Raw genomic sequence first — 23,210 nt, 5'->3', positions numbered from 1 at the left:
GCGAGCAGAGAGCGAGCAGAGAGCGAGCAGAGAGCGAGCAGAGAGCGAGCAGAGAGAGCGAGCAGAGAGCGAGCAGAGAGCGAGCAGAGAGAGCGAGCAGCGAGCGAGCAGAGAGAGCGAGAGAGCAGAGAGAGCGAGCAGAGAGCGAGCAGAGAGCGAGCAGAGAGAGCGCAGAGAGAGAGAGCAGAGAGAGCGAGCAGAGAGAGAGAGCAGAGAGAGAGAGCAGAGAGAGCGAGCAGAGAGAGCGCAGAGAGAGCGCAGAGAGAGCGCAGAGAGAGCGCAGAGAGAGAGAGCGCAGAGAGAGCGCAGAGAGAGAGAGCAGAGAGAGAGAGCAGAGAGAGCGCAGAGAGAGCGCAGAGAGAGAGCAGAGAGAGAGAGCGCAGAGAGAGAGAGCGCAGAGAGAGAGAGCGCAGAGAGAGAGCGCAGAGAGAGAGCAGAGAGAACAGAGAGAACAGAGCGAGAGAGCGAACAGAGCGAGAGAGAGAGCAGAGAGAGCGAGAGAGCAGAGGCTAGAGTGCGGGTCGGGAGGAATGCAGAGAGCCATGTGGGTATATTTCTGTGCCACTCAGGTGTGTCCAAACAGCACCAGTCTGTCTGGCTGCTGCCTCTGGCATCAGGGGACCACACGCCTGTGTCACAGCCCAGCACAGGTCAAGGCCCCGCATACTTCTCCACACTGCCCTCCCGCACCGCCCCAGGGACTCTGTGTGTGTGCGCACAATGGGAGCTCAGTCCCTGCAACACGCTCCAGCACCACCAGCAATGAAAAATCCAAACAAAGACTAGAGAGAGAGAGAAAGAGGGAGAAGAGGGGTGAGAGAGAGGGCAAAGGAGCAAGGACAGAGATCCATGAAGGGTGATGGGAGGGCAGGGTGTCAGGGAGAGGCGAGCAGGGCGTCCACTCACCCTCTCCACCGCTCCCTCCTTGCGTTTGGTCTTGTAGATGCGTAGTCTGGGTAGCGTAGTCTCAGAATAGCTCTTCTCCTCAAAGCCCTCCAGCAGACGCCCCTGGAACGCCAGCCGGCACGAGTTGGCGTGGATGTCAGTGTCCAGCTTGGAGCCTATCACCAGGCATAGAGGGGGACACGTGACAGGACGCTCAAACTCCAGCAGCGCCCACTGCTTCGGGTCTGGCCTAGCTCCTCCGGCCTCCCGCTGACCAATCACATACTCGTCCTGGTGGAAGTACTCCCGGTCCAAGGAGAAGGCTGAGCTCAGGGGGCTGGGTTCTGGCTGAGGGGAGTGGGGAGTGGGGAGTGGGGGTCGGAGGGTGGTGGTTGGGGGTCCGTGTTGGGAGTCTGGGGGGTCTCCCCAGGGGGCAGACCGAAGAAGGTGACCCTGGCCAGGACGGTCTCGTGGCCCACGGTGATGTGGAACTTGGCACGGGTGGCCAATCTTTAGCCAATCTTTCTGACGGAGATGTGGGCAGCGTGGAGGGTGTGTAGGGAGGCAGGGGTACACACCACCCCCCGTTCTAGCAATTTGGGGCCAAACTGGGTCACACATGCGGTCACCCTGCATGGCCCCACACACCGGCTGCCGGAACATCTGAATCAACTTCACGTTTTTGGTCTCCTATGGGTTTAAGACAAACACAGACAGACAATCAAACTAACCGACTCTTTTTTGTTGTTTGTGCAAGGTTAGTTTTGCAATTGACAAATTACGAGGTATTACCATGTACAATATACAACAGAACAGAGAATGGGGAATACCTATTCAGTTGCATTCAGTTAATGCTTTCAACTGAAATGCGTCTTACGCATTTAACCCAAACCCTCTGAATCAGAGAGGTGCTGGGGGCTGCCTTAATCGACGTCCACATCATCGGCACCCCGGGAGCAATTGTCGTTGGGGTTAACTGCCTTGCTCAAGAGCAGAGCGGCAGATTTGTACCTTGTCGGCTCAGGGATTTGAACCAGCAACCATTCGGTTACAGGGCCAATTATCCTACCCATCACTGAGTGTTGTTTTTGTTGTGTGTCCACTGTAGTGTTGTGACGGAGAGTATGGTCGTTGTGGCCTAACCACCATTCTTCTCTGACACTGAATGCTGAGACAAAAGCCTGTTTTTTTCAGGCTTTTGCTGCCACCTGATGGAGGATGTTATAATGACACCAGTTGATAGTAAGGTTGAATACAATAAGCTGGTGTTTAGACTAGGCTGGCCTACAAACAAATGTGAGTGACTGCATCTGGTCTAAATTAGTCAGCTCCTGTACTGTCAACCCCCACCCCTCTTCTCCAGTCTCCCCATCCTGCCCTTTCCAAAACACACACACATCCTCCACCCCCACACTCCCATCCCTCTTTCCCCTCCCTCCTCTTCCAGTCAACTTATGAACTCTGTAGATTCTACTTCAGCCTTGTGCTGTCCAGGTCATCTGAATCAGGGTTGTTCTACTGCAACAACGTTTCTCCACCTTTCTGGAAGCAGGGACTAAGAGCATGCCATGGAACTAATTCAATTGACTAACGCACTATAATAAATCAGCAATATCACAAATAATTGTTGCTGGTCAATAGACTTAGCGGGTTGAGAACCACTGACCAGGACTTCTTTCAGTGGTCATGCAAATCAATGTTCTGTGGTCAGTGACCGTAGCTCGAGGGCTGGGATCTCCACGGTGTCGTTGACAGCTAGCGCCCCCTGTAGGATGGTTCCGGTCATGACCGTGCCCTGACCGCGGCTGGAGTAGCAGTGGTGCACCGCCATCAGCAGGGCTCCCCCCGGGTCTCTGTGAGGGAGGCACGTCTGGCTCTTCAACAGCTCGGGGAGACGTGCATACAGAGCAAAGTCAAAACTGCTGTCATAACATTGTACAGTCACCGTAGGCATGAGTGTGATTCACACACACACACAGACTAGAGGGCCCGTCCTAATCAGAAGCATATCTTAGTGTTGAGTCTGTGTATCCTGTGGTTTCATAAAGACTTCCTGACAGTGGCTCTTGTGTTTTAATCATAGGTCAGGGGGTTCTGCCCTAGGACAGTGTCTGTCATATGCCTCTTTGTTCTATGGTATCTACCTTTTACTGTGTCATTTCAATTAAAGGATACTGTAGGTGTCATTGAAGTGGTCTTCACATCCGTAAGAAACGCGGCATCGAACGTTCAGGCTGCTGCACAGACACTATGGAAGCTGTAGTCTAGAGCACCCGGTTCAAATGTGTTTGAGAGCACTTAACTCTCTAAATGGGTAAACTAGTGAGAAATATATGGTGATTATTGTACGTTAACTAACTATAACCCTAAATTAAAATATTGCATTTTTATGCCACATCTAATGAATTTACATGACGCTACATCCCATGATGCGGACAGTATGTGTTACTACATTACACAAGCTCACGTTTTGACCACAGGGCAATTCCAAGTTAACCGAATTACTCTGAGACCGATTTTTCACTTCAAAATGTATATCAAACCCAAACTATTGATTTCAAAGTTTAACCAACCATACAGCTCTATGCACAAGGACTACTTTAACAAATTCAACAGAAAATTGTACAAAAACACATCTACTGGAAAAACTGTGCAGATGTCCAAACTTGACATCAGCACAGATCTTCTTGTAAATGTGTTTTGGTACCATTTTCAGTAATTCCATTACCGTGGAATTTCCCTACATCAAATTGGGGGGGAATGAAACATCCTTTTTTACCTCAGATTGGTGATGTTAGTATAAAAGTTTATAGTCAGCATGATGGCACGAGATCATTTGCTTAAAACAGATCAATCTCTTTGGTTTTGTCCTGTGATTTAAGACTCCTGTGGGTCACAGGAGTTAGAACTGTGCTCTCATTTTCGACCTCAAACAGCATGGAGAATTTGGGGTGGTCTCTCTATAAAAAGTTGCTAGCCTCACACCAGATTCAAACTATCACTGACATAACAGCCAAACGTTGTCAGTGTTGATATCATATGCAGGGGCGTGATTCATGTAAGTTACATAACAAATCAATATGTAGACCGCTGTCTTTAGCAAATTAACTTCTAACCAGTGATATATAAAAAAATATCCTCAGACTCAATGTGGCCTTTGAATAGTGTTAGTTCAAACAGCGCCTACCACCCAGACGTTTGCCTCGCTTTATTGATTTCAATGTAATATTGATATGAGTGATTAAAGGGATACTTCGGGCTATTGACAATTCATCTACTTCCCAATAGATTTACTGGAAATCTATAGGTATCTACAAGCATGCTATCCAGCAGTTCATCTGACTCTGGGGAAGTACATAAAGGACCTCATTGACAAAATCCCGAAGTATCCCTTTAACAAAATAGTGCTGCGTTTACCTTTCTGCATTAGCGATCCACTTGAAACAAAATGCAACAATCGAAAAGGTAGCTGGAAGTTTTTTTTTACAAGTTGTGATCTAACCAGTGATACAGTATACGTACTATTCCCAGATTCCGTGTGGTTTTTCAGTAGTGTTCGAACAGGACGTGCAACCTGACTCCCCCCGTTCTATTGATTTCAACGTGATATCGATTATGAGTGATTGGCAAATAAGTGCTGCGTTTCTCTTTCCGTTTTGGTGAGCACCAAATTAAAATGCATCACTCCAAAATGTAGCAGGCTGTCTTCAATAGCTTGTCCTCTAACCAGTGATGTAAACAATATTTACAGTTCCTGTGTGTTTTTTGTTGTGCATACAACCTGATTCCCCCAAAATAAATACGAGTGATTTATTGCCACTTGTTTTTGGTGCATATGCAGTTTATAAGGTGCTCGTAAAAAATTATAATACAAGTAATATATTACTGTTGGGCACATGTAGAGTTGAAGTCGGAAGTTTACATACACCTTAGCCAAATACATTTAATCCTCTTTAAAAATTCCATGTCTTAGGTCAGATAGGATCACTGCTATTTTAAGAATGTGAAATGTCAGAATAATAGTAGAGAGTGATTTATTTTAGCTTTAATTTTTTTCAGCACATTTCCAGTGAGTCAGAAGTTTACTCAATTAGTATTTGGGTGCATTGCCTTTAAATTGTTTAACTTGGGTCAAACGTTTCAGGTAGCCTTCCACAAGCTTCCCACAATAAGTTGGGTTAATTTTGTCCCATTCCTCCTGACATGTATGGTGTAACTGAGTCAGGTCTGTAGGCTTCTTTGCTTGCACCTGCTTTTTCAGTTCTGCCCACAAATCTTCTGTAGGATTGAGGTCAGGGCTTTGTGATGGTCACTTCAATAGCTTGACTTGGTTGTCCTTAAGCCATTTTGCCACAACTTTGGAAGTATGCTTGGGGTCATTGTCCATTTAGAAGACCCATTTGCGACCAAGATTTAAGTTCCTGACTGATGTCTTGAGATGTTGCTTCAATATATCCACATAATTTTCCTACCTCATGATGCCATCTATTTTGTGAAGTGCACCAGTCCCTCCTTCACAAAGCACGGTTGGGATGGTGTTCTTCGGCTTGCAAGTCTCCCCCTTTTTCCTCCAAACATAACGATGGTCATTATGGCCAACCAGTTCTATTTTTGTTTCATCAGACCGGAGGACATTTCTTCAAAAAGTACAATCATTGTCCCCATGTGCAGTTGCAAACCGTAGTCTGGCTTTTTTATGGCGGTTTTGGAGCAGTGGCTTCTACCTTGCTGAGTGGCCTTTCAGGTTATGTCGCTATAGGACTAGTTTTACTGTGGATATAGATACTTTTGTACCTGTTTCCTCCAGCATCTTCACAAGGTACTTTGCTGTTTTTCTGGGAATGATTTGCACATTTCGCACCAAAGTACGTCCATTTCTAGGAGACAGAACGCGTCTCCTTCCTGAACGGTATGATGGCTACGTGGTCCCATGGTGTTTATACTTGTGTACTATTGTTTTTACAGATGAACGTGGTACCTTCAGGCGTTTGGAAATTGCTCCCAAGGATGAACCAGACTTGTGGAGGTCTACTTTTCTCTGAGGTCTTGGCTGATTCTTTTGATTTTCCCATAATGTCAAGCAAAGAGGCACTGGGTTTGACAGTAGGCCTTGAAATACATCCACAGGTGCACTTCCAATTGACTCAAATGATGTCAATTAACCTATCAGAAGCTTCTAAAGCCATGACATAATTTTATGGAATTTTCCAAGCTGTTTAAAGGCACAGACAACTTAGTGTATGTAAACTTTGACCCACCGGAATTGGGATACCTTGAATTATAAGTTAAATAATCTGTTTGTAAACAATTGTTGGAAAAATTACTTGTGTCATGCACAAAGTAGATGTCCTAACCGACTTGCCAAAACTATAGTTTGTTAACAAGACATTTTTTTAAATTGTTTTAATGACTCCAACATAAGTGTATGTAAACTTCTGACTTCAACTGTATATGTAGGTAGTACATTTCATATTTAGGTTTTCAATATCACAAATAGTTTTTGTATCTATTGGCCTATTTATGAACAGTTCTTGTCAACAGGAATCAGCGATAGCATAATTTTGTATGTTTTAAGAATACAAAATGTTTGCTTTCAACATTAATTTCCAACAACATTCTAAACGGGTTTGTCCTGTCTCGTCAGAATATTAACCCATACCGCTAATAGTGCAGGCACATCCTGGGGCACCAGTGTGTTCAGGGTCTTTACCTCCATTAAGTCAGGCACTCCCTGGTGTTCCTCTGTTTCAGGGGCCTCAGGACCCCCAGGCTTCGCTGCCACGGCAATCATAGGACAGTCTTTAAATCTGGTCAACAGGGGATGAAACAGGGTTTAGAATGACTGTGTGTGTGTGTGTGTGTATGTGTGTGTGTTACCTGGTGTTCTCTAGGGTCTTGTGCAGTCTCTTGGTCATCTTGTCGATGGCGGTCTGTCTCTTGTTGGGCTGCAGCAGGTCAGTCTTGTTGAGAATGACCACCATGCGGGTTGCAGGTCAGCTCTCCTATCAGCAGACACTCTGCTGTCTGGGTCTGGACCCCCTTCACCACATCTACCACCAGCATCATCAGGTCTATGATCTGAGTCCCTGGAACACACACGCACAATTATACTTTCATTTATGCTATATGACTTGTCAATAATAAACACCGCAGTCCAAAACTACTGCAGTGAAATGATTGTGCACACTCAGCACTGCATGGTTACAGCTCCTCTACACAGGACTCCTGGAGAGCCAAATGACCAAATTCATAAGTTGAGCAACCAATGGAGCAACAGGAACAGAAACAGACAACCAAGAATAACAACAGAACAAGAAGAGAGGGAAAGAGGGAGGGAGGGTACAAAGGGATGTAAAGAAGGGAGAAGGGCTAGAGGGCTGAAATTAGAGCCCCAGCTCGCTTGGTTGTCTTTCCTCCCTCTTTTCTTCCCCTCACTTTGGCAGTCTTTCTTTCCTGTGCTCCCCTCTTTGCTCTGCCTCTCTTTGGCTCCCTTTCTTTCCTGTGCTCTCCCCATTGGGGATAGGAGGGGAAGCTTATTACATACCCCGTTCCCCACACCTTCCTTCCGCCCTAATCCACAGCATGTGCCATCCACAGGGACACACTGGCTTTATATAGCAAACTACCAGCCATATACACTGACTCAGGCTGCACTCCTGTGTGTGTGTGTGTGTGTATATTCGCCTTATCCTGCTTTCCTTCTACTGCGACTCCCTCTGTTCTCTTCTCCCACCAATGCCCAGTTTGCTCACCCTCACCTCTCAGGCCTGTCAAAGCAGTCTCCTCTTACAGGATACATATTGTCAACTCCTGATATTAATAGAAATAATAAAACAAAGTGGATCAACCCTACAAACACTCATTGGGGGGGATAGTAGCAAGAAAGAAGAGAGGGGAAATGAGTGAGCAGAGTTCAACTGAGCCGTAAGGATAAGGAAATCTCTCTCGTCCTCCTGGAGAGTTCTACCCATTCCTCCTCTCTCTCTCCTTGCAAAGCCACAGGATAGTGGAGGGGCCAGTCAGTCTGCGTTAACCATGTAATGGCTGCTATGCATGGTTGATTCGAGAAATAATCTAAATAGATTTTAGATTCTTTAAAGTAGCCACCCTTTGCCTTGACGACAGCTTTGCACACTCTTGGCATTCTATCAACCAGCTTCATGAGGAATGCTTTTCCAACAGTCTTGAAGGAGTTCCCACATATGCTCAGCACTTGTTGGCTGCTTTTCCTTCACTCTGGGGTCCAACTCATTCCAAACCATCTCAATTGGGTTGAGGTCGGGTGATTGTGGAGGCCAGGTCATCTGATGCAGCACTTCATCACTATCCTTGGTCAAATAGCCCTTAAACAGCCTGGAGGTGTGTTGGGTCATTGTCCTGTTGAAAACAAATGATAGTCCCACTAATCGCAAACCACATGGGATGGCGTAATGCTGCAGAATGCTGTGGTAGCCTTGAATTCTAAATAAATCACAGTGTCACCAGCAAAGCACAACCACACCTCCTCCACCATGCTTCACGGTGGGCCCCACACATGCAGAGATCATCCGTTCACCTACTCTGCGTCTCTCAAAGACATGGCGGTTGGAAACAAAAATCTCAAATTTGGACTCTACAGAGCAAAGAACAGATTTCCACCGGTCTAATGTCTATTGCTCGTGTTTCTTGGCCCAAGCAAGTCTCTTCTTATTATTGGTGTCCTTTAGAAGTGGTTTCTATGCAGCTGTTCGACCATGAAGGCCTGATTCCCTGTCTCCTCCGAACAGTTGATGTTGAGATGTGTCTGTTACTTGAACTCTGTGAAGCATTTATTTGGGCTGCAATCTGAGGTGCAGTTAACTCTAATGAACTTATCCTCTGCAGCAGAGATAACTCTGGGTCTTCCTTTCCTGTGGCGGTCCTCATCAAATCAAATTTTATTTGTCACATACACATGGTTAGCATGTTAATGCGAGTGTAGCAAAATGCTTGTGCTTCTAGTTCCGACAATGCAGTAATATCCAACGAGTAATCTAACCTAACAATTTCACAACAACTAACTTATACACACAGTGTAAAGGAATGAATAAGAATATGTACATAAAAAAATATATGAATGAGTGATGGTATGAGAGCCAGTTTCACCATAGCACTTGATGGTTTTTGCGATTGCAATTGTCCGAGTTGACTGACCTTCATGCCTTAAATTAATGAGGACTTTTCTTCTGTATACCAGCCCTACCTTGTAACAACACAACTGATTGGCTCAAACTTATTAAGGAAAGAAAGTCCACAAATTAACTTTTTTCAAGGCACACCTGTTAATTGAAATGCATTCCAGGTGACTACCTCATGAAACTGGTTGAGAGAATGCCAAGAGTGTGCAAAGCTGTCATCAAGGCAAAGGGTGATTACTTTGAAGTCTCTAAAATATATTTTTATTTGTTTAAATCGTTTTTGGTTATTACATGATTCCATATGTTATGTCATAGTTTTGATATCTTCACTATTATTCTACAATGTATAAAATAGTAAAAATCAAGAAAAACTCTTGAATGAGATGGGGTGTCCAAACTTTTGACTGGTACTGTATTTGTATGGGTGTTTGTGTAGTCTTTATTCTGCAGTCCTCATTCGCCCTCTGCTGGCTAGATCTAGAGCTGAACTCTGACAGCATTTCCTGAGTTCACAGACAATACAGTAAACTCTACAGTATCGGAAGTTACCACCCTCAATCAATTATCCATGAACATGTTGTCCTTATCTTATAAAGTCATTGTATGTTGCCACTTGCCATTCCTGTACCTGACTATCAAACTTCAGGGCTAGAGTACCAGCTGTCAGTCAGCTGACTGGCCCGTTTCATTTCCCAACCAAAATACATGGATTACAGGGAACATCCGCACTGAGCGAAAGCTTCCGCTTTCAACGAGTAAGAAACTAATATGGACGCCTATAAGAAATCCCACTATGACCTCCGACGAGCCATAAAAAAGGCAAAGTGTCAATACAGGACTAAGATCGAATCCTACTACGCCAGCTCTGTCACTCATCTGAAGTGTCAGGGCTTGCAAACTATGACAGATTACAAAAATAAACCCAGCTGTTCAACAACATAGTGCCCTCCAAGTTCATCACTAAGCTCAGGACCATGGGACTGAACACCTCCCTCTGCAACGGGATGCTGGACTTCCTGACGGGCAACAGCTTGGCATTCGACCGCAAGGCGCTACAGAGGGTAGTTCGTACGGCCCAGTACATCACTAGGGCTGATCTCCCTGCCATCCAGGCACTCTATACAAGGCGGTGTCAGAGGAAGGTTCTACAACTTTTCAAAGACTCCAGCCACCCAAGTCACAGACTGTTCTCTTTGCTACAGCACGGCAAGCAGTACTGATGCACCAACACGACCCTGAACAGCTTCTACCCCCAAGCCATAAGACAACTAAATAATTAACCAAATAGCTACCTGCATTGACCCTCTTTGCACTAATTATTTTGACTCATCACACACGCATCTGCTACTGTTTATTACTTATCCTATTGCCTAGTCACTTTACCCCTACACTGTACATACGGTGCATTCAGAAAGTATTCAGACCTCTTGACTTTTTGTTACGTTAAAGCATTATTCTAAAATGACTTAAATTGTTTTTGTCCCCCTCATCAAACTATACACAATACCCCATAATGACAAAGCAAAAACCGGTATTTAGAAATGTTCAGACCCTTTACTCAGTACTTTGTTGAAGCACCTTTGACAGCGATTACCGCCTCGAGTCTTCTTGGGTATGACGCTACAATCTTGACACACCTGTATTTGGCAAGTTTCTCCCATTCTTCTCTGTAGATTCTCTCAAGCTCTGCCAGGTTGGATAGGGAGCGTCGCTGCACAGCTATTTTCATCTCCAGAGATGATTGATTGGGTTCAAGTCCAGGCTCTGGCTGGGCCACTCAAGGACATTCAGAGACTTGTCCCAAGCCACTCCTACATTGTCTTGGCTGTGTGCTTAGGATCGTTGTCCTGTTGGAAGGTGAACCTTCACCCCAGTCTGTGGTCCTGAGCGCTCTGGGATAGGTTTTCAACAAGGATTTCTCTGTCCTTTGCTCCGTTCATCTTCCCTTGATCCTGACGAGTCTCCCAGTCCCTGCAGCTGAAAAACATCCCCACAGCATGATGCTGCCACCACCAAGCTTCACCATAGGGATGGTACAATGTTTCCTCCAGACGTGACGCTTGGCATTCAGGCCAAAGAGTTCAAACTTGGTTGCATCAGACCAGAAAATCTTGTTTCACATGGTCTGAGAGTCCTTTATGTACCTTTTTTAAACTCCAAGCGGGCTGTCATATGCCTTTTACTGAGGAGTGGCTTCCGTCTGGCCAATCTACCATAAAGGCCTGATTGGTGAAGTGCTGCAGAGATGGTTGACCCTCTGGAAGGTTCTCCCATCCCCACAGAGGAACTCTGGAGCTCTGTCAGAGTGATGATCGGGTTCTTGTTCACCTCCCTGACCAAGGCCCTTTCCCCCCCGATTGCTCAGTTTGGCTGGGAGGCCAGCTCTAGGAAGAGTATTGGTGGTTCCAAACTTCTTCCATTTTAGAATGATGGAGGCCACTGTGTTCTTGGGGACCTTCAATGCTGCAGAACATTTTTTGTACCCTTCCCTAGATCTGTGCCTCGACACAATCCTGTTCCGGAGCTCTACGGACAATTCCTTCGACCCCATGGCTTGGTTTTTGCTCTGACATGCACTGTCAACTGTGGGACCTTATATAGACAGGTGTGTGCCTTTCCAAATCATGTCTAATCAATTGAATTTACCACAGAATGATCAAGGATGATCAATGGAAACAGGATTCATCTGAGCTCAATTTTGAGTCTCATAGCAAAGGGTCTGAATACTTAAGTAAATAAGGTATTTCTATTTTTAAAATTTGCAAAAGATAAAAACGTTTTCACTCGGTCATTATGGGGTATTGTTTGTAGATTGATGAAGAAAAAAACTTTAATCACTTTTAGAACAAAGTTGTAATGTAACAAAAATGTGGAATAAGTCAAGGGGTCTGAATACTTTCCGAATGCACTGTATCCACCTTAATTACCTCGTACCCCTGCATATTGACTCGGTACCGGTACCCCGTGTATATAGCCAAGTTATCGTTACTAATTGTGTATTTATTCTTCATGTTTATATATAAATAAAAGTATGTGGACTCCCCTTCAAAATAGTGGATTCGGCTATTTCAGCCACGCCCATTGCTGACAGGTGTATAAGATCGAGCACACAACCATGCAATCTCCATAGACAAACATTTTTAGCAGTATGGCCTTACTGAAAAGCTCAGTGACTTTCAACGTAAGAAGTCATTGTGTCACTTTATTTAATGGTTCGGGGCTAGGCCCCTTAGTTCCAGTGAAGGGAAATCTTAACACTTCAGCATACAATGACATTCTAGACAAGTCTGTGCTTCCAACTTTGTGGCAAATGTTTGGGGAAGGCCCTTTCCTGTTTCAGCCTGACAATACCCCTGTGCAGAAATTGTTTGTCAAAATCGGTGTGGAAGAACTTGACTGGCCAAAACAGAGCCCTGACCTCAACCACATCTGACACCTTTGGGATGAATTGGAACGCCAACTGCGAGCCAGGCCTAATCGCTCAACATCAGTGCCCGACCTCACGAATGCTCTTTGTGGCTGAATGGAAGCAAGTCCCCGCAGCAATGTTCCAACAACTAGTGGAAAGCCTTCCCAGATACGTGGAGGTTGTTAAAGCAGCAGGGGGGCAGCCGTGGACGCTGTGCTGCAGCGTCTTCCCGCTGCCGACATACCCAAGTTCCCCCACGTTAAAATTGAGGGTCTTCGGGTGGTTGTTGCTCGAGTCTGCCATGACTGGTAGTTTTGGCTAACTAGCTATATGTTCCTGTCGCAACCAGTCTCAGCGCGTAGCGTGGCTGGATTTTGAACTCTAGTTTACTTTCCGTAATTACACGTAACACAATTGACTAATTTGACGTTAAACTAAGTCATTCATTAAACTCTTAATCTTACAATTCATTCATATGTTTTATTAAATATAGTTTACTTTAGCTAAACACTAACGTTAGCTGTCGAATTACACAAAACGTTCCTGTCAACTGTGTATCAATAAAAACAGTCATCTGGAAAATATGCCGGTTGGAGTAACGTTTTAGTCCTTCTCGCAAGCATAGCTACAAAATAAATGTGAGATGTGAAGAAATATCCGTCTAGAACTTCGATAAGAGATTATAGGCGATGGAATGCACATCGGATGGAACCAATCTCAAAGTCTGTACCATTTTCCGTAACGTCAAAGTGACGTAAACACAAGCGGAAATAAAAGCCAAAGAGAGGCGTGGTGTTTTCTTATGAGTGAGAGTGACAGTGTTTCTATCCAATCGCTTTATAACATAAAAGCATAATTGTCCAATAGTGTACCCCCAGAACAGATAACTTTACGGTTGTACTTCCTTGGTAACCCACATGGAAACAGACCGGTTCTATGTGTGTTTAGAGTTAACGCGCCGATTATAACAGATTCAAACATTGAAGAAATAACGAGCAAGGGGGCATTATTGTTAGATGTTATTGGTTACTTATAAGACTTTAATAAACATAACACAGCCATGAAGATCGAAGAAGTGAAAAGCACCACGAAAACGCAGCGCGTCGCCTCTCACAGCCATGTGAAAGGACTCGGGCTAGACGAGGCCGGGAATGCAAAGCAAAATGCGTCAGGTCTTGTGGGGCAGGAGGCTGCAAGAGAGGTAAGTTAGCCTAGCTAGCTAGTTACGTGAACGTAAGTCTTGAAGTTGGCTACTTTTAGTTATTTAGCCACGGAATTTGTGATATCACGTGGCTTTGCAGGCCATTGTCCTTTGGAATGTTATTTATTTTATGTCTTTCAATATTTTATGTTATGTTTTTTTTTCTGTCAACAGGCTTGTGGTATTATTGTGGAACTGATCCGCTCAAAGAAGATGTCAGGAAGGGCAGTTTTACTGGCTGGACCTCCCGGTACAGGAAAGGTAGATCAAATGTTACTGCAGTACTTTAATGACACCTGAAAGTAATTGTGAAATGTCTAATATGCTTACTGTGTCTCCAGGGGTGTATTCACTAGAAACCAACTAGAACCAAATGGAAGTGAACAAAATGGGGAGGGACCTACCTGAATGTGTCCAATAGAAACTTGTTTTTTGTTGCAAAACATACTTTTGGACTGATGATTATACCTTTGACCTCCACATTAATAGAAATACTACGAGACTTGAGACTTTAACCAACCCTACTTCTCCCCCTTGCAGACTGCCCTGGCTTTGGCTATGGCACAGGAACTGGGCAACAAGGTGCCATTCTGCCCCATGGTGGGTAGTGAGGTCTACTCTTCAGAGATCAAGAAAACAGAGGTGCTGATGGAGAACTTCAGGAGGGCAATAGGTGAGGGGCCACACACAAACATGGGCCACTGGGAATGAATTACATACACACACAAACACATACCTGGGCCAATTGGAGACCAGATAACGCTCCACCCTTCATTCACCAGCTACACCACCATCAGAATAGTCAGGGGTTCTCTTCCACGCCCCTCCTACTAGGCTGACTAGGGTAGGGGATCAGTGTGGCTGTTGACACTGGGGAAAATGCTTGAAAGGGGCATTGGGGGAAGGGGTTTGTTCGAGTGTTAACATTATGGCAGGTAGCCTCGAGGTTAGAGCGTTGGGCCAGTAACCAAGAGGTGACTGGTTCGAATACTGGAGCCGACAAGGTGAGAAATGTATTACTGTGCCCTTGAGCAAAGCACTTAACTTGGTGGCCATGGCCCACTCCCTGCAGGTGTCTCGGGGAGAGTTGGAATATGCAAAAAAATGAATTTCCATTACATACTTGTGTGTAGCAGGACAAATATAAGCACCACGCCAAATTATTATTTTTCACTGTCACAGAGAAGGGAATGGAACTTGGGTTGAGAGGTGGTGGTCAACACCCTCATCCCTCCCCTAGGATAGAACACGAGTGTTACGATGGAGGGAAAGGGCAGGGTACATTCTGAGCACTCTAAAAACAGCCTCTCCCTCAGAGGCGTGCCCCCCCCACACACACAACAATAGCCCAGTCACCTGTGCACCACTCACACACCGAGAGGCTGTATGCAGAAGGAACAAGGGCTACAGTGTGATCACATTACACAGAAAGAGGACCATGCACTGTACACACAATCACTCTCCTCTCACATTCTCCAATAAATGATCTGCCAGGTAGAATAAAGGATGGTATTATTGGCTCAAGAGAATAAAGGCTTTACAGAGTCTTCATTCAGTATGTGTGACCCTGTTCTTCATCCTCCAGGGCTGCGTATCAAGGAAACCAAGGAGGTGTATGAGGGGGAGGTCACAGAGCTGACCCCCTGTGAGACAGAGAACCCCATGGGTGGTTACGGGAAGACCATCAGCCATGTCATCATCGGACTGAAGACAGGCAAGGGCACCAAGCAGCTCAAGGTCAGGCACCTGTCGGAGGCTAGACCAATCCATGTAGAAGTTGGCCTTAGGCACAGATCTAGGATCAGCTATAACAGTTAGGGAGGGTGGGGGACACAACTGGCCCTAGCTCAGTGTCTAGCGACAACTTCATTCTACTCATGAATGGGCACGAAGCTCATTCTTATCTTACTGTCTCTGTTTGTGTGTAGCTGGATCCCAGTATTTATGAGAGCCTGCAGAAGGAGCGTGTGGAGGCGGGAGACGTCATCTATATTGAATCAAACAGTGGAGCCGTCAAGGTATCAATACACTTCCATCTATTTAATACACTTTTATACAAACACTCACCTTGAAAAGGCTCCCATACACAAATTGCACATTTACAGTGGCTCAAACAATTCAAAGTCAAAGTAATTGACATACTACAAAAACTAACAAGCAAGTACACAAACTAAGAATATTCTTACAAACTACACTAAACGCTATGCCCTTATGCCCCAGTCCTCCATGTCGGCTTTGTTTCATCTCCGTCAGTCCTCCGGCTCTGTTTCATCTCTCTACTGTACACTGGAGTTCTTCCAGCTCTTCATCGGCACCGGGTTTTATTCCCCCTATCTCTCCATCTCTCCCTCTGTTCTGGTGGACGGGCCTCGTGGCCTGTGTTGACACGTGTGTTGACGGCCTCTTTAATTGGTGCAGGTGGGCTGAGGTTGCAGGTGGGGAGGGGTGGTCCTTACATTTGTTGCTGTTGACAGCCCTTGCAGGACCCTCCCTGAATCTTACTCTTTCATCCCCCTGCCTCTTTCATGCCCTCCTCGAGGTGGCATTGAGTCCAGTCATACCCCTGCTTTCTGCCTACTCCCTTCATCTTATTCCCCTATGAAGTGATGGGCATAGTTTCAGCCACCAAGACCTCCTCTGATGGGATTGAGTTAGTACACTGAACAAAAATATAAAAGCAACATTTTCTAAGATTTAGTTCAGGTCATATAAGGAAATCAGTCAATTTAAATACATTCATTAGGCCCTAATCTATGGATTTCGCATGACTGGGAATACAGAAACCTTGTAAAAAATAAAATAAAAATAGGGGGGCGTGGATCATAAAATCAGTGAGTATCTGGTGTGACTATGGCTGGTCCCGTATTACTGTCACACCGGCGGTCACGAGTCATGAACGCAGTCAAATTCCACGTGACCGTTTAGTCACAGTAATTAGGCTTTTTCAAGCTCTGTTGCTGTTATTGTCCCTCTAATCACTCTCCCATTAATGCAAATGTATTTTCACGTTTGGGGAAGATAATTTTCACCATTAAAAATGTACCTTTAAAATAAAGCATTGCATGCATAAATCGCATTTGCCGTCACTTTCAAGAAAGGTGTTTTCCCGCTAATTTCTTGCATTTTGGAACATTCGCGCTAATAGCCCACTGCCGTGTGCGCATTGTTGTTCTTATAATGTGAAAAAAATGGCCTAATAGTTTATCAACATTTTAACCTAAACGATCGGCCTCAATGCTTTTAAACATTTTTTTTTATGCAAGTAGTGGTATTAATTTGGTCTCTATCGCATCTCACCCCTCCTGTCCCAGAGTATGTTTCTAATATTTATTCCTTGCAGAGAAGGACGAGTTGACCATTAGAATAGGTCAACGTTTGTACTATGGGGGATATTAGATTGACATAGGCTAATGCTTTTGCTGTTCGTTAGGCCTACTCAGCTTGATGGCTGATGAAAAGTAGGCTAAATGTGGACAGTTCTAACATCAATATGTGCCTGGGAATTCCATAAGAGGGACGCCTGCACTTGCATCACCGACATGTCGGTCTTCGTTCACTTGTAGCCTACTTAGCTGAAATGCCTGTGAGAAGGATCCGATCATGTGACTGGCATTGGCTACATCTGAGAGAGCCATGTGAGTGAAGGGTGCTTTGGAGCACGGCAGCCGAGAGAAGGGAAGTATAATTAGCCTATTATATTCAGCCCAAGGGCACAACGGCCACTTTGTCAGCAAATTACATGGATTTTTTAGGAGGCATTATGGCCACACAAGGTGGGCCGCTGAGAAATTCAAGGCTTGGTGAGAATATTATCAAGTGCTTGTCAAATTGTGAATGAGAGACTGAAGTATGTGCAGCTTTTGACTTTTCTCAAATCATCAGTCCCATCATGCAGCCTTAGAATGTATTAAACATCAAAACATATAGCCCAACGTTTGTATTACAACTAAAGTTAAATAACTCTAAATTAAGCATGTAGGAGGACCAGTTCTTTGTTAACTGCTCAACACAGAATAGCCACATGTGCACACTTCCTTTTGAAATTGTTTGGAGAAAATATCCTTTCTATTTTATTAAGCTATGTTCGATTGTATTCTTCATGCAATAAAATAATACAAAATAATGGCATGGAATTCAAAGCAAATCTTGTCTGCTGAATGAACTAGTGTAGCCCACAGTAATATGGCATAGCCAGAGCAGGACCTAACATAAGGACAACTCAGTATTCTGTTCTGAAATAGACTACATTATCTTCATATCCTGTATCTTTAGACATGTCTAAAATAATAATGGATTTATTGTGATGGTGTAGGATGTATTACATGGATTTATTAGACTTTTTAAAAATGTAGATGTTCCAAAGGTCTGCATCAGTGGCTTGTAGGCTGTGTGTGGAAGCCAGGAGATTTAAATGTGTTTAGTGGTCAATTACTGTTGAGACAAGCAGTTATTTTCTTGACAATCACCTGCTGACAAATGTCCTGACCACCACAGCCCTAGGTGTGACCACTATTTGCCTCAGGCAGCGCGACCCATCTCCTTTGCAGAGACTTCATCAGACTGTTGATTGTGGCTTGTGGTATGTTGTCCCACACCTCTTCAATTGCTGTGCAAAGTTGCTAGATATTGATGGGAACTGGAACACTCTGTTGTACACGTCGATCCAGAGCATTTCAAACATGATCAATGGGTGACATGTCTGGTGAGTAGGCAGGCCATTGAAGAACTGGGAAATTTTCAGTTTCCAGGAATTGTGTACAGATCCTTGCAACATGGCCATGCATTATCATGCTGAAACATGAGGTGATAGCAGCAGCTTAATAGCATGACAATGGGCCTCAGGATCTCCTCACGTTATCTCTCTGCATTCAAATTGCTATCGTTAAAATGCAATTGTCTAACTTATGCTTTCCTATAACCCCACCCCCATCATGGGGCACTCTGTTCACAACGTTGACATAAGCAAACCACTCGCCCACACGACGCCATACACATGTCTGCCATCTGCCCGGTACAGTTGAAACTGGGATTCATCCGTGAAGAGCACACTTCTCCAGCGTGCTAGTGGCCATGGAAGGTGAGTATTTGCCCACTGAAGTCGGTCACGATGCCAAACTGCAGTCAGGTCAAGACCATGGTGAGGACGACAAGCACACAGATGAGCTTCCCTGAGATGGTTTCCGCAGAAATTCTTTGGTTGTGAAAACCCACAGTTTCATCAGCTGGCTGGGTGGCTGGTCTCCGATGATCCTGCAGGTGAAGAAGCCAGATGTGGAGTTCCTGGGCTGGCGTGGTTACACGTGGTCTGTGGTTGAGACCGGTTGGGCGTACTGCCAAATTCTCTAAAAGGACATAGGTGGTCTATAGTAGAGAAATTAACATTCAATTATCTGGCAAACGCTCTGGTGGACATTCCTGCAGTCAGCATGCCAATTGCACGCTTCCTTAAAAAACAGATTATTTTTGCAAAGGAGAAATGCTCACTAATAGGGATGTAAACATTTGTGCACAAAATTTGAGAGCAATCATCTTTTTGTGCGTATTAAACATTTCTGGGATCTTTTATTTCAGCTCATGAAGCATGGGACCAAGACTTTACATGTTGCGTTTATATTTTTGCTGAGTATGCTTGTGTTCTGTGTTTAACCATTCCATCTGTGTGTGGCGTGTGCGCAGAGACAAGGTCGGTGTGACACATTTGCCACAGAGTTTGACCTGGAGGCTGAGGAGTACGTGCCGCTGCCCAAGGGGGACGTCCACAAGAAGAAAGAGATAATCCAAGACGTCACGCTACACGACCTGGATATTGCCAACGCTAGACCACAGGTACACACACAGACAGTCTCTCCTAGACCACAGGTACACACACAGTCTCTCCTAGACCACAGGTACACACACAGACAGTCTCTCCTAGACCACAGGTACACACACACAGTCTCTCCTAGACCACAGGTACACACACAGACAGTCTCTCTCTCCTAGACCACAGGTACACACACAGACAGTCTCTCTCTCCTAGACCACAGGTACACACACAGACAGTCTCTCTCTCTCCTAGACCACAGGTACACACACAGACAGTCTCTCTCTCCTAGACCACAGGTACACACACAGTCTCCCCTAGAGCCTGGTTAAAGTGAATAAGACTGCACTGCAGATATGCACGTCAGGAAAATAACTGTTGCTCTGAAAACAATTATGTGCAACAACAAAAACACACTTGGTCTTTGGTTGTTAACCACCTAGTGTCTTTCTGCGCCTAATGGAAATCTAAATGATCGTTGGTATGACCCCCCCCACTCTTAAGGAATAAAGTGTGATTGCTCTCCTCTCAGGGAGGTCAAGATATCCTGTCTATGATGGGACAACTGATGAAGCCCAAGAAGACCGAGATCACAGGTAAGACCTGAACAACTGAGTCTAACTTCTTTAAAACCCACTTCCCATATCCTTGTTGAAATAGCAGCTTGTACTTTCAAAACCCCAACCTCCCCCACAATAAACATCACTCAAAAGAAACCCATTCTTTCTGCTCTCTCCTTACCTTTTGCTTGGCTCCCTTGCTTGACCCCTGGCTCTTCCTGCTGTCCATTAGACAAGCTGCGAGCTGAGATCAACAAGGTGGTAAACCGTTACATTGACCAGGGTGTGGCTGAGCTGGTCCCCGGGGTGCTGTTTGTGGACGAGGTGCACATGCTGGACATTGAGTGTTTCACCTACCTGCACCGAGCCCTGGAGAGCACCATCGCACCCATCGTAGTTTTCGCCTCCAACAGGGGCAACTGCCTCATCAGGTGGGTGTGCTAATGTGCATGCACGTTATTGCAACTCAGTCAGTTTGAATATAAGTCAGTGATAATCTGTTTGTTTTGGAAGCCAACTTTGCTCTGTTCACGGACCCTTCTATGTGGTTGGTTTCTCAGGGGGACAGAGGACATCAGCTCTCCTCATGGCATTCCTTTGGACCTGCTGGACAGGGTCATGATCATCCGCACCATGCTCTACACACCACAGGAGATGAAGCAGGTGTGTGTGATGGCATTCCTATATATGAAGTGTGTGTTTAAGAGATGCTATGTTTATGTGTGGTCACTGGTGTGATGCTGACAGTGTGTGTGTGGACTCTGTAGATCATTAAAATCCGAGCTCAGACTGAGGGGATCAACATCAGCGAGGAGGCCCTCAGTCACCTGGGAGAGATTGGAACTAAGACCACCCTCAGGTAACACTCACCAATCTGTTACTCTGCACATGCGTGCACACACTCCACTTGTCTCGTGTGTGTATATTGACTCACCTATCCCTCCTCTGTCAGGTATGCGGCGCAGCTGCTGACCCCAGCCAGTCTGTTAGGCAGAGTCCAGGGGAAGGAGGGAGTAGAGAGGGAGCAGGTGGAGGAGATCAACGAACTCTTCTATGATGCCAAGTCCTCCGCTAAGATCCTCCAGGACCAGCAGCACAAGTACATGAAATAAAGAACTAACACCCCTTCTCCAGTTCATCCACCCTTCTCTACATCCCTCAGCTGCAGTTTCTACCACAGGGCTAAGCATCATGTTTGACCTGGCAGTTCTTTTAAAAATCTCCCAGTTCTCCATGTAAAGTTCATCCCTCTCTTCTTTCTTTTGTCCTGTATTACATCCTGTCTCTTGTTCAACACCCCCCCTCTCAAGCTGCCCTATCTGTGCCTCAGACTGTAGTGGTTTGTACTGTTCTGATAAAAACATTTAAGGTTCTTTGCTTGTTAATAAAACATAGATTTGTTTGTCATTGTTGCTCGCAGACTTATTCTCCGGTACATAGAATAGACACTGCTAGATTAACTATACTGCACTAGCTAGTGATACTGATACCGTAAGGACTGGGAATGGCAGAGATGTGTCTTACATCGTACAATGATGAACATCCTCTTCCAAATGAACACTAGGTACATACACTGAACAAAAATATAAACAACATGTAAAGAGTTTTTTATGAGCTGAAATAAAATATCCCAGAAATGTTCAGAACACACAAAAAGCCTATTTCTCTCAAACTGCACAAGTTTGTTTACTTCTGTGTTAGTGAGCATTTCTGCTTTGCCAAGATAATCCATCCACCTGACAGGTGTGTCATATCAAGAAGCTGATTAAACAAGAATGATCATTAACAGTGGTGGGACCAACTCACTATCATGAGTCCCCAGCAAGTCTCAAGTCGATTACCAAGTAGAACAGGTCAACTCCAGTCAAGCATTCTAAGAGCAAGTCAAGTAAAAAAAATAACGACTTGTTTAACTACAAATATTTATCTATTTTTTGAAGCTACAGGCAGCCCTTTCATTATTTTGTCAACACATGTTGATTAGCCTATATAATGGAAACCTTGTAGCAGGTTTTAAGGGCTTAAATCAGCAGAAGGCAAGGCAGGTTGACATGCTCAGTGTACATTTATTTACAGGTCTTGGTGATCCAAATATACACGGGCAATAGCCCAAAAGAAATCGCCCATGTATAAGGGTTAACCTGACCTATCTGAACCGACACAGGTAGAGGGCAAGAATGCACAGCCTCCCCTTGAGAAACCAAATCGAATCTGTCAAACAGGTAGGCCTGCGTAATTTAAGCACAGGGTCCCCAGAACCATACAATTACCCAATTGGCAACTATAACCAATAAACGGGTTCTACAATATAAAAGGCACTTTTCACATCCACTGTTACATTGGTACCTTCGTCTTAATCAGACTTAATGATATTTAAACATCATGCATACATGGAACGATCATTTTCTCTTAAGTTACGTTCTGACTCTAAAGCGTGTGGCGCCGGCCCTGTTGCGCTCTCCAGCAACAAAAACGACATAGCAATAGGACACATACACACGGAACGTTGGATAGTCCTACATAGATATTTCTGTTTCATGTTTGATAAGCCTACAGATACATTTCCATTTAGCAAACCATGTGTTACCCTGCTCTAAATCGGCGTGATGTTCAAAGCGCACATGGACGTTCGTAAGACTCATGAAGTAGAAGTGATGTTTATTTCATTCATGCATGGTTTCCTTTGTTCATATGTCCCGGGTTATGTCAGAGTTCCGACATGGAACAGAAATGTCTACCTGTTGGAATAAACGGTACGTTGATGTAATGATGAAACCCTAGAAATTGTCATATTAAATGGAATATTGATTTACCACATAGGGTCTATGCATTTAAACGTGTGAAAGCAGCAGCAAACGTTTAAAAATATAGAATCCCCCCCTGGCGGGAGTTTGGAGAGCGCATGTGAAGAGCCGCACGTTTTCTCCACAGTAATAATTAATTTGAACAACAAATTCCAAATGGAAGTTTTATAAGTACATTATGTGTTGATTGAGTTTGTTGGTCCAATCAGAGTGCCGAATGTGCGTTTCAATAGCCAAATTAGTTAAAGGTTTTTGGCAAGAGTGATGCTGCGGCTACTGTCTCTGGCTGCGTGTAGCATAATCCACCTAGCCTCTGTGCCCAAAAATTTGTGACAAACCGTTACAAAACCTGGACAGATAATCAAATCAAATTGTATTGGTCACATACACAT

The 23,210-nt window shown here is 44.8% G+C and overlaps 1 protein-coding gene and 1 pseudogene across 1 annotated transcript; one reads left to right on the top strand and one right to left on the bottom strand.

Annotated features, from left to right (window-relative positions):
• Window positions 1-495: 495 nt before the first annotated feature.
• LOC112262865 lies at window positions 496-7,399 on the bottom strand (annotated as a pseudogene).
• A 5,932-nt stretch (window positions 7,400-13,331) lies between these two features.
• LOC112217388 (ruvB-like 1) lies at window positions 13,332-21,421 on the top strand. Its single transcript, XM_024377622.2, has 11 exons — window positions 13,332-13,651; window positions 13,826-13,912; window positions 14,192-14,324; window positions 15,237-15,388; window positions 15,580-15,669; window positions 19,328-19,477; window positions 19,987-20,050; window positions 20,247-20,445; window positions 20,575-20,677; window positions 20,782-20,873; window positions 20,967-21,421. Exons 1-11 carry the CDS (start codon window positions 13,511-13,513, stop codon window positions 21,124-21,126), a joined length of 1,371 nt encoding a protein of 456 aa, XP_024233390.1. The 5' UTR covers window positions 13,332-13,510; the 3' UTR covers window positions 21,127-21,421.
• Window positions 21,422-23,210: the final 1,789 nt, after the last annotated feature.

This window comes from Oncorhynchus tshawytscha, linkage group LG02 (genome assembly GCF_018296145.1).
Source record: "Oncorhynchus tshawytscha isolate Ot180627B linkage group LG02, Otsh_v2.0, whole genome shotgun sequence".
Lineage (NCBI taxonomy): Eukaryota > Metazoa > Chordata > Actinopteri > Salmoniformes > Salmonidae > Oncorhynchus > Oncorhynchus tshawytscha.
The sequence above is the reverse complement of the archived record's forward strand: the minus strand, read 5'-3'. Positions and strand labels throughout refer to the sequence as shown.

Coding starts and splice junctions, on each gene's coding strand:
- LOC112217388 (XM_024377622.2), top strand. CDS start 13,511: ATGAAGATCGAAGAAGTGAAAAGCACCACGAAAACGCAGCGCGTCGCC. Junction 19,478..19,986: donor TTGCCAACGCTAGACCACAG/GTACACACACAG, acceptor CTCTCCTCTCAG/GGAGGTCAAGATATCCTGTC. Junction 20,051..20,246: donor CAAGAAGACCGAGATCACAG/GTAAGACCTGAA, acceptor GCTGTCCATTAG/ACAAGCTGCGAGCTGAGATC.